Below are 15923 nucleotides of genomic sequence, written 5' to 3'. Positions count from 1 at the left end.
AGGCCAAATTCTTGAAGAGCAGAAGTTTGACTTTGTTTGACTTGATTTAAGGGTTGGAGACCAGGTTTGACCATAGCTTGTTGATCTTGTTGATGTCATAGTTGACTAGCCACATTAGATGTATCTCTTGTTGAACTAAAGAATTTCTCTAAAGAAAAGGTTGTTGGGTTTCTCCCCCAAGTGGGTTTTCCTAGGGTAAATCTTGTGTTCTCTTTTTTTATGCATTGTGATCTCTACTTTCTTAATGGTTTATGGTTGAATTTCTGAAGTTTAATTGCTTAATGATAAACTGAAATTGTTAAAAGAAGATCTATATCATTCGAAGTAATTACCAACAGTTCAGAAATATTGTGCTTGTATCTATTGCACTTAAAAAAATAACATTAAACCCTACCCAATCCTTGATGTAACCTCAAATTATTGAAGGATTTTGCTGTTATAATTTTCTGGTTAGGGTTGACCCACACACTTTTTGTGGGCTGAGTTAATTAGGAAGGAAGGTCAGGTGTAAACTATTCAGACCTCTAGATCTTGTTGTGAAATCAGATTTGAAAAAGAATGATGTATAAGTAGTTGTTCATTCAATAAGAAACTTGTCTTACTTTTGTCTACATTATTTATAGTTTCATATTACAGCTTTCCTATCTCGTCCATTGTTGCACATTATTCTTGGTTATAATTTCATCGTTGTGATGCTGCATTTTGTTTAAGAGCTCTCACTTGTCATTGCATAATCTAAATATCTGCTTTGAACAAAGTATGGCACATCAGTGAATGGCTTAACTACGTCTTCTCCATAATAATCAAGTCTTCTTGCTTTTTGATCTTGACTCATCACCTAATTGGATAGACACTACTCTTGGTAGTCAGTCATCATTTTTGCTCTAAAGAAAATCTTAAAGTAATCTCTTCTAGGGTTTCCCCACTTTTGTTAGAAAAGAACTGGCCCAGAGTGAGAAGAAGAGTTGTTGTGGTGACAATCGACAGCTTATAAAATGCCCCTAGAGTTTCACTCCAATCAGGGACTTGAATATCTTTGACTGCAGGCCTAGGAGGTAACACATTGCATGCTATCATGCATTGCATTCTATATATAAGAAGCTTTGGTTGTAGGATGGAGGAACACTGATCTGTAACAACATACTCTTAATAAAATAGGCTTCTGGTGGTTAATTTATTTATTCTTAAATACTCCAATACATTGAATTCATAAAGGCATATAATTTATCAAGTACAAAACAAATATGGCTTATAAAAATGTCAAAGAAATGTATGAGGCATAAATTAGTGATCAATAATATTCAAGAGCTGCAATCATGTAATGGCAGCTTTTTATTGACTAATATGATATCATGTATATCAAAATAGAGTTGCTTTTGAAAAGACAATTAAAAAATAGAAGCTACTAATCTAACCCATAACATTCAAACAAAATTAACCTAAGATAGTTAAATTACTAACTGTTATATAGCTCTCTGGATTGAACTTTTGACAAACTCCAAGCAAGACTGAATCAAGTTTCTCTAAAGCCCTACCAACCCACACCTGCAAAAACATAACAACAACAAAGAAAAATGCTTCTGAAGTAAAATACGCGAACAGTTTCAAAGAAAATAGTAATGAACTGTGCCTAGAATATCTGTAAATTAGCATTGTAGACATTCCAGTCACTATGAGTCAAAAGATATCACGTACAAACTTTATATGGTAAACATCATTGTTTTATTCCAACAAGATTCCATACTAAAAGCTTCCATATATATTTCCATTCAGACAACCACTCATATGTTAGTAAAGTACGAATGGAAGAACATGCTGGCATTTATATACTATAAAGTTAACGAGCAATGTTCACCCCCAATTAAAATTGGAATAACCTGTCCAAAATTTTGGGGTCGAGATCTTCACAGTGATGAAAATGCATTCCTAAATAGGAATATACAAAAAAAGTGTATTTGGAACAGCCTGAAAGGATTTGCAGTTGAAGGAAAAGAAAAGTTGGTATGTAAGTTAGTGATGGCCTTGTATGGATTAAAACAAGCCCCTCAAGGCATTATATAAAAGATTAATAAGCATCTTGATTCTAGAAGTTTCAAGAAAAGTGATTTTATCATAACTTCTATATCAAAGAAAAATGTGAAGAAATTATCAATGTAGTTGTATATATTGATGACTTAATTGCATGTAATAGTGATGACATGATTCAGAAAGAAAAGAAGTCTTTCTAAATCATTTGATATGACTAACTTGAGATTGTTACATTACTATTTGAGCACTGAAGTTTGGAAACAACTAAACAGAATTTTCTTCTCACAAAGAAAGTACACTTTGGAATTCTTTGAAAAGTTCAGGATAGAAGATTGTAATTCTGACAAAACAGCAATAGAGGTAAACTTAAACTTCGAAAGAAGATGAATCTAAGTTAGTGAATGAATTACTTTATCATCAACTTGTAGAAGGATTGATCTATCCTACCACAATTAGAACACACATAACTTTTGCGGTTGGAATGTCACCAAAAAATTTGAACTATCCTAGGCAAACACATTGGAATGCCACAGAGAAAACTTAGATATATCAAAGGTACTTCACAGTTTGGCATTTTGTGCTACAGAATGATAACTTCATGTTGCATCATATTGGATTCTGTTAGGGATCATTTGATTCCATATATTGCTGAAGATAAGACTGCTAAGGCTATGTATGCTGTTATTATTGGATTGTATACCATTAATAATGTGAATCAATCCATCAATCTAAGAGGACAGCTTCGTAATCAATAATTTCCCCTTGGTTGAGCTCCCCAAGGAGGGAATGGAGCATTGAGGGATCCTGGAGTTGAGGGATCTCTGGATAATAACATCGATCAATCTATAAGTCTAAGGAGTCAAGGTCGTGAGATCAAAATGACAAAGAATGATATTGTAGCATCATACTTAATATCTCAAATAAGAGATCAACTCAAAGCCATTGACGAAAAAGTATCCAACAAAGAATTTGTAGTTGTAGCAAATGGGTGGCTTTCCTGATTCCTGGGATCCTTTCGCAGCAAGCATTAGTGGAAGAGAAATTGCTCCATATTTTGAAAAGCTATCGGTCGCTTGCACTCAAGAAGAATCAAGGCTCCTTTCCAGAGGCAAGATTGCAAATCCAGGGGAAGACTCTCAAGCTTTTGCAGCCCACTCAAAGAATAACAAGGGTAGAAGAAATTTTGGAAGATTTCAAAGAAGTTCAATTAGAAGATCTAATTCAAGACCCGCTCCACAAAGAAGACCTCCTCCTCAAGATAAAAGGGACATGACAAATGTGCAATGCTTCGGTTGCCAAGCATATGGTCATTATTAAAACAGGTGTCCTCAAAGGAATGAATATCAAAGGAATGAATATCAAAGGGATGACTATCAAAGGAGTTATTATCGTAGCAATGATGATCGAAAGAGGAAACAGAAGCACCATGCTTCTACAGCTGAACTTAATGAATCTTCACATAAGAGGAGACCTAGAAAGAGAGATTTTTATGATGAATATTCATTTTATTCTCCTTTTACAAGTTCCACTGCAGGTCATTATGAGATATGGTTGGTGGATAATGGTACCTCTACAGAAATGACTGGAAGTTGTGAACATCTCTCTGATTAGTTGAAAAGAAGATAGCACAAAGGGTTGATCTTGGAGATAATGGCAAACATGAAGTCAAAGGCATTGGTTCATCATCCTTCCAACTGGAATCAGGAGGTGATGTATCTATTAACAATATTTTATATGTTCCTGGTTTGAAGAAGAATGTGTTGTCTATTTCATCTCTTGAAGACAAAGGATATAGAATTGCTTTTGTTGATGGACAAGTTCTAATATGGAAGGACTCCTCTTTTGAACCTGCCAAAGTCATTGGTGTGTGAATTGGAGTCCAATATTGTCTCCTTGGACGCTCAATTCAAGCCTCATTACACAACACCACTGATCTTTGTGAGCTATGGCATCAAAGGTGCCCTCATGTTCATAATAAAGCCTTGTCTAGATTGAAAGATTTTGTTAAAGTGTACCTCAAATCAAAATTGAGCATGATGAAGTATGCAAAGGATGTGCTCTTGGGAAAAATGTCAAAGGACGATGTACTAGCAGTGATAGTAGATCCAAAGGAATCTTTGATCTTGTGCATTTTGATGTTTGTGGGTCTGCGTCTGATAAGTCCTTGGGTGGTCATATGTACTATGTTAATTTCATTGATTATTACTCTTGAAAAACATGGATTTATTTCTTGAAATACAAGGATGAATTATTTGAGAATTTTCAAGAATTCAAAGCACAAGTTGAGAATGCCTCAAGAAGAAGGATCAATACTCTAAGGTTTGACAATGGAGGAGAGTATGTATCCAAGGAATAGATTGCTTTCTGCAACGATGCTGGAATTAAGAGGGCATTGATAGTTCCCTACTATCCTCAACAAAATGGAATCGCCAAAAGGAAGAATAGAACCATTATGGAAGCTTCCAAGGACATGTTTCATGAGCAAGAGTGCCAATGTTTCTATAGGGAGAAGCTTCAAAGACATTTGTTTATATTCAAAATAGCGAGAAGGCCGAGTTAGTTTTCCAGAAGCAGAAGGAGAATTCCTAGTTTTATTTCTCCAGCTTATTTGAGTTTCCCAGTTTTCAAAGGAGATGGTCGCAACAAAACTCAGAGATCAAGATAGGTTGGACGAAGCCTCAAACTTTGGTATCTGGAAAACCAAGATGCAATTCCTTTTGGATAAGCAAGGTCTAAACGAGTTTGTGACAACAATGATTGTTGAACCAACAAATCCTATCCAGTACCATGAGTACAAGAAGGATATGGCCAAGGCTAAGAGGATGGTTTTGAATGGAGTTTGAGATCACATTGTCCCGCATATCGTAGAGAAGAACACAGCGAAGGACATGCGAGATGTCATCGTGAAGTTGTACCAAGATCCATCTGAGAAACAAAAAATGATTCTCAAGGAGAAGTTGAGGACAGTTAAGATACAAAAGGGCGAGAACATGATGTCCTATCACTTAATTTGGCAGCCCAATGACAAATTCCAATCATGGGACTAGTCCTCTTTCCGAGAGGACCAATTTTGACCTTTGAATCACTTGATTCAAACATGGGAAAGTGTATTTTTGAAGTGAAGCCCACAGTTGCACAAATTGTCAAGGTCGACCTAAGAATAAATTGCCCCTCCAAAGTTGCATATAAATACAAGTGACCTCAAGCTCATTTGGACATCACATCAACACATTCTTCTTCTCTCTCTTGATTTGTTTGGATTGTATAGGTTTGAGGCAGCATTATTCTTTTCACACGTGCAAGGTCCTTGGAGGCATCTTTGACTTTTTCTGTGTTGACTTTTTGTGGGGCAGTATGACCGAGTTTTTCTTCATGGTTTGACTTGCTTTGACAGGGGAAACTTCAATCTTTTGAGGCCAAGTTGACTGGCAGAAGAATCGAGGCAATCTGGGCAGTTTGACTAGGGGTTGACTGCAGACTTTGAATGTTGGAAATCGCAGATTTGACCATAAGAAATTCTCTCCTTTGACCGAGTTTGACTGGGTATTCTGGACTAATTTTGGGCTGACTTTGACCTGCATTCAAGGCCACATTTGTTGCTGATTTTACAAGGCTGATTTGAAGGGTTGACGGTTGACTTTATTGACTGGTTAGGGCAGACTTTCACTACTGTTGACATGGACAGAATTGCAGATTTATGACAGTTGACCAGATTTGACTTTTCATCATTGGTATCTTGGATTTATGATTTGACTTGGTTGAGAGTCAAATCCTTTGACTTTGACTCTTGTTGATGGACATTGCGCACTGTACTCTCTGCTGAACATTTTATGACTATCTAATAGAAGAAGAATTTCAAAAGGATTTCCCCCTTGTGGGGTTTTTCCCTGGTCTTTGACCAAATTGGTGTCTCTTGTTGATGTGTTGAGTGTCTCCTATTGTCATTGCATTTACTGTTCTATCTTCAATTACTGGTTTATTGGAAGAATTAATTGTTATTGAAAAGATTGCCAATTGAATAAGTGAATTGGGCTAAAGTAATTGATACAGCATAGTGCAGTGTAAAAATTAACACTATTTCACTAGGATTCAAGGTGTTAGAGATGAACTTGCAGTTCTTGGAGAGAAATCGTCAGATAGTGAGCAGGTGCGCACATCACTCAACGGGCGTACATTCATCCAAGATGGGAGCGCCTATGGAGTGACTTCACTCAAGAGGAGCTAAGGCTCAATCTCGTAGAGGGTACTACCAATAGCATTAGCAAGGGACTGAAGCTGGAGAAGGAGGAGGAAAATGTAGCTCTAGCAGGGAAAGGAAAAGCGAAGAAAGGTCCCAGTCAGGGATAAGGCTCGAAGGGAGAGAAGAAGAAGAAAGACCTGTTGAAGGTCAAGTGCTTCGAATGTGGTGAGCTTAGTGACTACGTCAGCCAATGTCCAAAGAAGAAGAAGGACAACTCGGGGAAGCAAATAGCAACTTCGACAGGGACTGATGACTTGTCCGCCAAGTTGGAGGATGAGTTCGCTATGTTTGCAGCATTATCCTTAGATCGCAGAGTTTGATACTCCAATATGCAAGATCGGGCAGGCTCCAAGGGAGGAGCTGCAAGAGATCTAGATTTAGCCATGAAGGCTTAATCAATAGATCAGATCCAACTGTTGAGTATTCCTCACATGGATCAGTACCTTTTAATTTTTTATAACAATGGTATGTTCTTTGCTTAAGCATAATTTACTTCGATGTTCCTTTAGCAACCTAATGACAATTTCCAATCATATCTAGTAGCAATCACATAAACTTATAAACATTAACAGTAAATGCAGATAGAAAATAAAATTATATGAAGAAAACAAGACAAGACAAGAGGACACAAGATGTGGCGGATGCCACGAACAAACCCCAATGTGGTCAAACCCTTTGATCAAATCTTCTTATTATTCTTCAATAGTTCAGCAGAGAGAGAGAGTACAAATATCATAAATGTAAGCCCAAAACACACTTTATTGAACACATCTGATGCCATGGGGCATTTTTTTTGTATCGTATTTCTAACCCTACTCTTTGTTTTTTTTTTTTCCGCATTTTTATTTCTGCTTTAGATAGTCAATAAATGAAGAGCTTTTATCTTTCCTGTGCTTAATGTATATGATGATTTTTGGATGGACGCTACTTATTTTTGTGTTGTATGGATGCAGATTCTGGATTCTCACATTCCTGCAAGCAGCAACGTGTCCCCAAGTAGAGCCAGATGTTGACCTCTACTGGTCAACTACCCATGCAATACATCCCCCTTTTCTTGGCAAAAAGGGGCAGCATTTGATCAGCATGTCCGTGCCATCCTGCCATCATCAGCAACTTGATCTTTTTGATTGTAAACCCAGTCTGCATGTATTGATTGTAAATAATCTTAGCAGACATGAGTCATGTATGTAATTTGCCTAGGTGGACCTAACTTTCTGATGATAATCTACGTCCCGGAAGGTTTTTCGTCTCACCGATCCACGGATCGGCAGAGTTTTCCTTCAAACCTGACCCCAAAGCCGGGATTGATTTTGTCATTGGAATTTTAGGAGAATCCTAGTGTGTTGATCTGCTAGATTATAGTTGTGTCGCAGAACTGGGTGATTTGTGAGGGTCTATGTTAAAGGGGTTTTCTCCCTTAAGATGTAAATTGTAAAAGTCATGTGTCCTGAGGGTCGAAAAATGTTTTAAATCCCCTCATGAGTCCTAAGTCCTAGGTCCTAGGTGATGTTTTCCGAAGGCTTAGTTCGATGATCCATTTTAAAATGAATTAAAAAATGAATAAAAATAATAAAATAATAAAAAATATAATAAAAAATTAAAAAATAAAGCAAAAAACCCTAACTAATAAAATAATAATATTCTAAGTGAATAAATCGACGGATGAGATCAAGAGATGTCTTGATCCTCATCAACGGTCGAGATCATTTCTACATGGATCACTCGAACTAGCCGTTGGAGGCATTTCCTTTAAGTAGGGTGCTAGGGGTCATTTCAGAGGTTTATCTGATCTGTGAGTCTGTACTGAAAAGCTCTCTTGTAATCTGATTTCTGGTTAATAAAAGAAGACTTTGGGGTCCAAATTGTGCTGGTGTTACTCTCTGGAATTGCTGTGAGATCTTTAATTTTCTGCATATTTCAGTTTTCAGCCATCAATCATAGCTTGTTTTTTTAGAGTATTGTGAGCACAGGTATCTTGTTCACTTGCTAGGGTTGAGTGTTGCTAGGGTTTTTGAAATAATGGCAGGTATCTCCATTATTTCCTGAAATCTAGCAGCATTTCTCTCTCTCTTTGCTGATGGTTGCTTGAGATGTGCAGGAAAACCTTTTAGTAAAAATACTGGTGGGCGTTTGGGGAAGTTCTGGGCTATACCAGCCGACTCCCACAGGCTCTTCTGTGCAGAGCCCAGCTGATTGTGCCCTGGGTTAATCATTTTAAGTTTATTTCCTGTTTTACCTGAGATATTTTCTTTCTATTCACAGCAAAGTTTAAATTTCTGATATATTGAAAATATTGTTGTTATTATTGGTAAATCTGGCTGAAGAGGGGCCAAAAATTTGTAGACTAAGCAGTTGTTTTGGGGTTTTGCTCACATAGGTTTAATTAGGGTTTTCAGTGATCTTTTCCTTCTCAGGTTGCCATGAACCTGTGAGAGCTTGCAGTTCAGCTACGTGGATTTTTGTCAGCTAAGGGAGGTAGCATCTGCGTATCTTTATTCAGTACGAAAGCTTCAAGATCTCAGGGTTTGCAATTGCCGTCGAATTTCTCTTGATTAACTATTGAAATCCTGTCCAAAAGCACGCAGCAGCTTCAAGGTAAGGTTTATCGATTCATGAAAGCTGTCAAAACTTCATGTACGTATGGTAACAGCTAAATTTTTTTTTCTTGTCTTGATCGATCTGTATCTCGTATATGAGCTGAGTACGTGTTTTGGAAACCCTCCATCTCACTTTCAGAAAGCCCTGTCACGCAAACCATTTCAGGAGCTGAGTTTTACGCCATAGCAGCTTTGGCCTGCTGTCGTTTTGTTTCTTATGAGCCATTCTGTTCAAGGCGTAGTCACAATCACGTTTTCTTTCCTCATTTGGCTAAACGCATTCTCGATTTCCAAGTTGCTTTGCTGAGCCACGGTCACGATTGCGTCTTTTCTTTCTTTTTTTGGGCATTCATTTGTTGATCGGCTGCTTGCTTTAGCGTGCTGGGGTTTTGCCTCACGCCATCCCTCTGCTCTAAACACCAGCAAAATCGAAACCTTGCTCCTGTCAGAGAAACTCTTGCTGCGTTCTCGCTTCTGTGTAACTAGTCTGGCTGCCATTGATATCTATTTGCTCCCGCTTATTGACATTGTGACTGCGTTTTTTTGGGCTGAGCCTGAGGCCGCGTTTCATCAAGTTCTCATTCCAGGTTTGGACGCGCTGAATATCCCGCAGTTTGGGCTCATCGAGTTTTGGCTCAGGTAAGACTTTCATACAGTTGCGTTGAACCAATTTCTTGCTGCCGTCGTGGTTTGATCCGCTGTTTCTGTGTAGTGTTGATCATGCGTTAGCGTAGTTTTAAAGTTTTAAAGTTAGGGTTTTGTTAATTCTTAGTTTTGTTTTATTTATTTCTTTATATTATATTATGAAAATCAAAAAAATGTGATTCCGCCCCATTTTTATTTTAACGTAGTTTTTCTTTGTTTTATTTAAATTTTAGTTAAGTTACATTTAGATTTAATGTTTTATTAGATTTTAATTTATTTAACTTTTAGTTTTGTATAGTTTTTATTTTATGTTCTAGATTTTAGTATTTTAGATCTTAGTTAGATTTAGATTTTAGTTTAAATAAATCTTAGGATTTTTAAATTTTCATTTTTTACGTAAAATAAAAAAATAAAAAAAAATAGGATTGCCATTTAGCTGGAAAATTTGGCTTTAAATCTTTTTGCCTGAAAATATTGCAGAAAATTTCTTTTTTTTGTCAAAATTCAGTCATTTGAAGAAATTTTTATGCTGAGATTTAAAGTTATTGATGTGGAATGAATGCTTTACATGAATGATTATCTTGACGTGGTATCTAGTTAACAATTGGTGGTTTATAACTGTGTTATTTTTCTCCTAATTACCTGATATCGTTATTGAGTTCCTTGATCTTTGTGGTTTTACTGAATATTTAAGCGTTGTTCAGGCTATTTGATGGTAAGTGATTGTTGTTCATGGTTTTACATTCTATATCATCTAACAAGTAATCGCTTTAAAGGCACTGGTCCGCTAAATCAAATCATCTTAGTGTTTGCCATATCGTGTCTCCCACCCAACTAGTCGATAGTTGGTCTCCTTCACCTTGTAGGGTCTACCCCCCTTAGCCGCAGGAGACAGGCTTAAACGGAGAGACCGGGGATCAGAGTGACAGCCCCCGGTCTGAGCGTTGTCGTGTCAATCCGCGCGACAACAGGTTGCAAAAGAGAAAAATTTGAAAAGTTGAATTATGGCTCCAAATGACAAGTCGACCCTCCAAAAAGATGAAGTCAGCCCCTGTGAAGAGACATGCCCATTCGGGCTCTTGGAATGCCTATTATATAGGCGCTCTCCTCAACAGAGCAAGAATTCTGATCAACTCTGAGGAAGAATTCAGATCTGAAGCAGAGAGAAGAAGTCGATTATGACGCTGAAAGAAAAGGTTGAATCTGAGGCTAAGTATTGAATGAATCTGAGGCAAAGGAACAAGGCACTTCTGGGCAGCAGAACCAAGCTTTTATGGGTACAGTAGGAGGCCAGAATTCGGCCCTAGCATATCAGATCAGGCCAAGGATATTGGGCAGATTTATGACTTGTCATGAGGGCTGGTTAACCACGTTTAACCAAGGCTACATTGCTGGTCAGTTTGACTTTCTATTTGACTAGAAGATTAGATGCATCTTTGTTGAACTTAATGATTTCTCTAAGAAAAAGGTTGTTGGGTTTCCCCCCATGTTGGTTTTCCAGGGTAAATGTTTGTGTTCTTGTTTGGCTGTTTCTTTATGATCCTACTGGCATTTTGTTTCTACTGTTGAGATCTTCAATGTAATTTCTTTATGAAGAATTTGAATGCAAGAAAAGATTAAAGTGAGAAATCATAAGAAGTAATTATCAGTTAAAAGATCCTATGAAAACTCAACACTATCTTCAAAGGGACAATCTTCCCTCAATTGGAAGCAAGGATGTGGTTCAATCCCAGTGGGCACATCTCTTGCCACACCCCTCGGGGAATTAACTGCTAGAAGATTCCCCAAATGGAGATGATCGTAATTTCCTTCTGATGGAAACGACCATGTAATCAACTGGTTTCAAGCAAGGAAGAATGAAGGTCACTGTCATGAGTGCAACAGCATCATATTCTTCAATGATCGAAACTCTCCAAGTTTTCCCAAGTTATCAATGTTTTTCAAGTCGATGGGTTTTCAAATTTTTCAGGTCTGAGTCTATGCATGCCAAGTGTGCTGATATTTTTTCCCAATTTTGCCAGCTTTCCATGTTGATGACACTGCTGACATTTTGCCAGTGACGAAATTTGCAACACTGATATTCTCTACCGATTTTCAAAGCCCTCAGTTGATTAAGATAAGCCATTATTTGTACTTCTAAGAATTCTGTCTGAAATTTTATTATGTTTTGAATAAGAAATCCCAAAACTACAGTAGCTGGGTAAAATTTGTAAAAGTCACTGTGTTAGGAACAAAGTTCGTTCACACTCTGAAACCAATGTTACAAACAAAGTCATAAATGCAACACAATACTCAGAAGATCTGAAATATGAAAATATCCATGATAGGATAATATCTATTTATATAGAAATATACAGAAGATATGAGATGATATGATGATTACAAAAGAGGGCCCACTTGTATACCTAGGCAGATGCCCCTGCATGAATGGTCATGTCCTTAGTGACATGCCTCTTCAATAACTAATTATTGTTTAATTTAATCATTATTTATGATTATTATTATTATTTATATAATTTATATTTTTTTTTAATATTTTTATTCATAACACACTGGAACAGTGTAGACAGTAAAATAATACATTAAAGTAAAGCATCCAACAAAATACTGTCAATCAAGGATTTGGCTCAAAATGTACCCAGATTATTTACTAATGCAAAATCATTCTGGTAAAATCAAAATATTAAGAACTGAATTCAGAATCTCCCCACCAAGCTAATACAAGTATTACAAATATTGCAAGGCACCAAACACATAAAAAGATAAATTAATGCATAAGTACTTTCAACTAGAGGGAAAATATTACCTCTATGCCACGGTTCATCTCTTGTATGGCAGTAAGTTCTGAAAAGTGATCCAACAACTGCAAATACTCTGCAAAGAGTTGAAATGCCTGCAAGATGCCATTAGAAGTTAGAACAACACAGAAGGGCATAATCAGTTACAAGAAACCACATCACTAAGAGTACTATGCAGCAAACATCATACTACAATCAGAAGGTCTAATACAGAAGAAAGAAACCATGTCCGAGAAAATCCATGGTTAGAAAAAGTTGATATTGTCTATACTAAAAACCGGTAGAATTCAACAAAACTTTAAGAATAAAACACTATACTCACTTGACTATAATTCCCACCCTCCACAAGGCTATCAAGTGAAGATTGGATATCCAGAGCATGTTGAAGTTGCGTCAAAACGGGAAGCAAGTCCTGCAAAAATTGAATAGTCTTTATTTATTCTAAAGGACTGCAAAGAAGGCTATTTGAACCAAAAAAGATGACAAAAGGCTTCCATAAAAATTAAGCTTCACAAAGTTAACTGTAGAAATTTCAGAATTCTGACTTATAATACAATTCTGAAATTTCACTTCACACTAGAGCTCTCCCAAATCCAAACCATATGACTATTCAGCCTTAGGGTTGATTTGAAATATAAATTACAGCACAAATAGTGTACAACATTTCAATACACTTCAGTCCAAGTCGTCCACCAGGAAATTCAAGAGTAAGATACCAAACATATGGCAACAAGTTTCCGCACTAGAAACATAAAATCAGATCATGAATCACTGCAATTAATGCAGTTTTATGGCAGTAAATTCGCCCTATTATGTTCTATTTTAAATTTAAATTGCTTAAGCATTTCCACCTTCACCAATGTCAAACCAGCATGACAAACTACTACTGGAAATTACCAAACCAACAAGATAACAAATGCTGAAAAATAAATCTGTAATTGAGACCATTTTGGACAGCTAGAAACTTCATAAATATTTATAAAGATGGAGTACATGTATATACAATAGACACATCCCAATGTTAGTACAATCATCTATCTCTCTAGAACCTTAGCTATGGAGAACCATGAAAAAGCATGGCTCCACCAGAGATCCTCCACAAACTAGCATCACACTAGCAAGACACCTTGGCTCCAAGCAAGATGCCTTGGCTCCAAGCAAGATGCCTCCTTTCTCCTCTTCAACAACTACCACCTAGGCTTTCCTCATAAAACCTGAATCTCGAAGATTCAAAGGGACAAAACCCTAACCCTAGCATTCAAGATGTTTCAGTGCTCCAAGAAACCCTCGTACCACAAAAATGAAGGATTGTTTACAATGAAAAAAAACCCAACTGAGAGAAATCCAAAACACTCTTCCCACCACATCCTTCCTAGGGTTTCCTCATGAAACCTAGCACTTCATCTCTAAACACAAGATGAATAACAGTGAGTGAAAGAAAGGACTCTCTCCTACCTCTATATATATGAGAGGCAAGGGAAGCCAACAAAACACAAGTGGGCCTAAAACTTTACAAGCTGCCCACTACAAACAAGTACGCCCACACATGTGAAGTGCTACACTCCAAGGGTATACAATGTACATGGCAACCTCCAAGGTGATATCATACACAATCAAGGTTCCAAGATGATGATGGTACACAAGGTGTGTCCATGCTCTATCACAAGCCCGCATTGACTCCAACACTCCACATAGCTATTTTCTCCTCCAAGTCCACTCCACCAAAATGATGATTGTTGCAACCAAAGCATTCCTAAGTCAACTGACTCAACTCCAAACCTCTAAGCAAGCATCCAAGGCTCAAGCAACCCAATGTTCTCTAGGCCTGAAAGCCACCCTTCAGAATGTTCAACACTCATCCTCTAGTGCAAGGCATCCACCAAGCAAGCAACATGTGGTCATAAGGCCTACAATGCTCCAAAAAAGAAAGCCACATAGGTATCTAGTCCAGATCTAGCAAATCAAGAGCAAGGCACCTCAACATTTTCCTTCCATTATAGGCCAACCAAGAGATATGCTATGCTATTTTTTTAATCATGAGTTTGTATTCCATCTTACATTGTGTCATTCCCTCCAGCTTGCATTTTTATATTGTGTGACGAATACTAATATTGCATATGTGGTAAAGTTAGAGACATTATTGAATATCAGTTTTGCTAGGTATGACTGACAAATTGCTCTTAGAGATAAATCGAGATGATATGTTTAAGACGTCACAAAAAATTTCAATGTATAATCATCTGCCTTGTTACCTGTATGATATGCACTTTGAGACATAAGTCCAATCATCAAGTACAAACAATAGGGAAACTTAAGGACATCAACCATTGTCACCTCGATGATTGTCCTCCTCACTTTAGGATGGCTCTCCTTTCACACAAGGGAGTAATCCCTAGTAAAACTACAAATTTCTCCTTTAAGTGCTGATATACTAACTAGATCTGTAGAATGAAATTGCTCTTCATTTTTTAAGATAATATGTGATAAGCCAAGCAAGACCTATTGCCTTATCCATGGGTTATGTTATCTAGGCAACAAATGGAACTTGAAAATAGAAGAAGAAAATGTGATAAAACCACCAAACAGCAAGTATTATCAGTCATAGACAGATTTAAAATACATATGTAACAGCCACTTGAAATGTTCAAGAGAGACAGAACAACACATCTATAAATGTATTGCAGTCACATCAGATAATAAAGATGATATTAGAGTAAAACAGCAGCTTCCTATTGAACGAACTGTGAAAATTTCTAACACGAAATTCTACTGCAGTAACTGATTTATTTCTCCTACTTATTTCCCACAATAAGTTATTTACGAAACCCTTCAATAAACATTAAAATAAATTCTACTGCAGTTATCACATAATTACATAGAGAAAATAACAGTGATATACAAGCACAAGAATCAATCACATCAACACAGTTGTTTTTGGACAATTGTCCCCAGAAAAACCCAATTCGGGAAAACCGGTGCAGCATATAGAGGGTTTGTATTATTAAGCATATTTCTTAATACAACTAGGGTGCCAAATCCGGATCACCCAACAGAGAATAAACCCAACAAGTTAAATTTGGACAACTAGGTCCAAACTCCATGTTCTGATGCTCAGATTAAGAGGCTAATATTTTTGTTGGATTCCTCTTTCTGAGAGGTGTAAAATCCATATAAAAATAGTCTTAATCCGATGAGCAGAACTTATATTTTGAATTTATTATTCTTAATAAATTATATGTGCAAGGTCAGCCAGTTTTGTAATGTAGGCTCACATGCCCAACAGATGTGTCACACACCCTCATTGATGGATATATATACAGGAAAAGTTGGAGAGAATTTGATCACAACACAACTCACATCTTTCTCTCTCATCCTAAAAAGTACGAGCTACCTGGAGGACGAATTTCAGCCACACGTGGGAAGGACGGAGAGGATTTTTCTGCTGCTAGGGTTTCTGCTGCTAGGGTTTCGCAGAAGTTTGACCAGCGTTGACCAAAGTCAACGCTTGGTCCAAACAAGCTGAAAACTTGTGGGAGGTTCGATTTTTGAAGGCCGTACTACCTGGCACAAAAATCGAGGTCAAAGGGTTGACCGTTTTGCTACTGCGTTGACTTT

At 37.1% G+C, this 15923-nt stretch overlaps 1 protein-coding gene across 2 annotated transcripts in view; it reads right to left on the bottom strand.

The window, feature by feature from the left end:
* LOC149190171 (coiled-coil protein) overlaps positions 1-15923 on the bottom strand; it is a 462536-nt gene that overhangs the window by 326480 nt on the left and 120133 nt on the right. For both annotated transcript variants that reach the window (XR_016255961.1, XM_089412056.1), the window contains exons 7-9: positions 12631-12720; positions 12317-12403; positions 1462-1545 (exon numbers count right to left, since the gene is read on the bottom strand). Coding sequence is in view for 1 of the 2 variants with exons in the window: in XM_089412056.1 (XP_089268182.1) it covers positions 1462-1545; positions 12317-12403; positions 12631-12720 (261 nt within the window). In the remaining variant the exon portion in view is untranslated. The remainder of the gene's footprint in view (positions 1-1461; positions 1546-12316; positions 12404-12630; positions 12721-15923) is intronic.

The sequence above is a fragment of the Pinus tabuliformis genome, chromosome 3_1 (genome assembly GCF_031772625.1).
Source record: "Pinus tabuliformis cultivar Carrire ecotype Pingquan chromosome 3_1, CPIR1, whole genome shotgun sequence".
Taxonomy (NCBI): domain Eukaryota; kingdom Viridiplantae; phylum Streptophyta; class Pinopsida; order Pinales; family Pinaceae; genus Pinus; species Pinus tabuliformis.
Note: the sequence above shows the minus strand (reverse complement) of the source record. Positions and strands in the feature narration are given on the sequence as shown.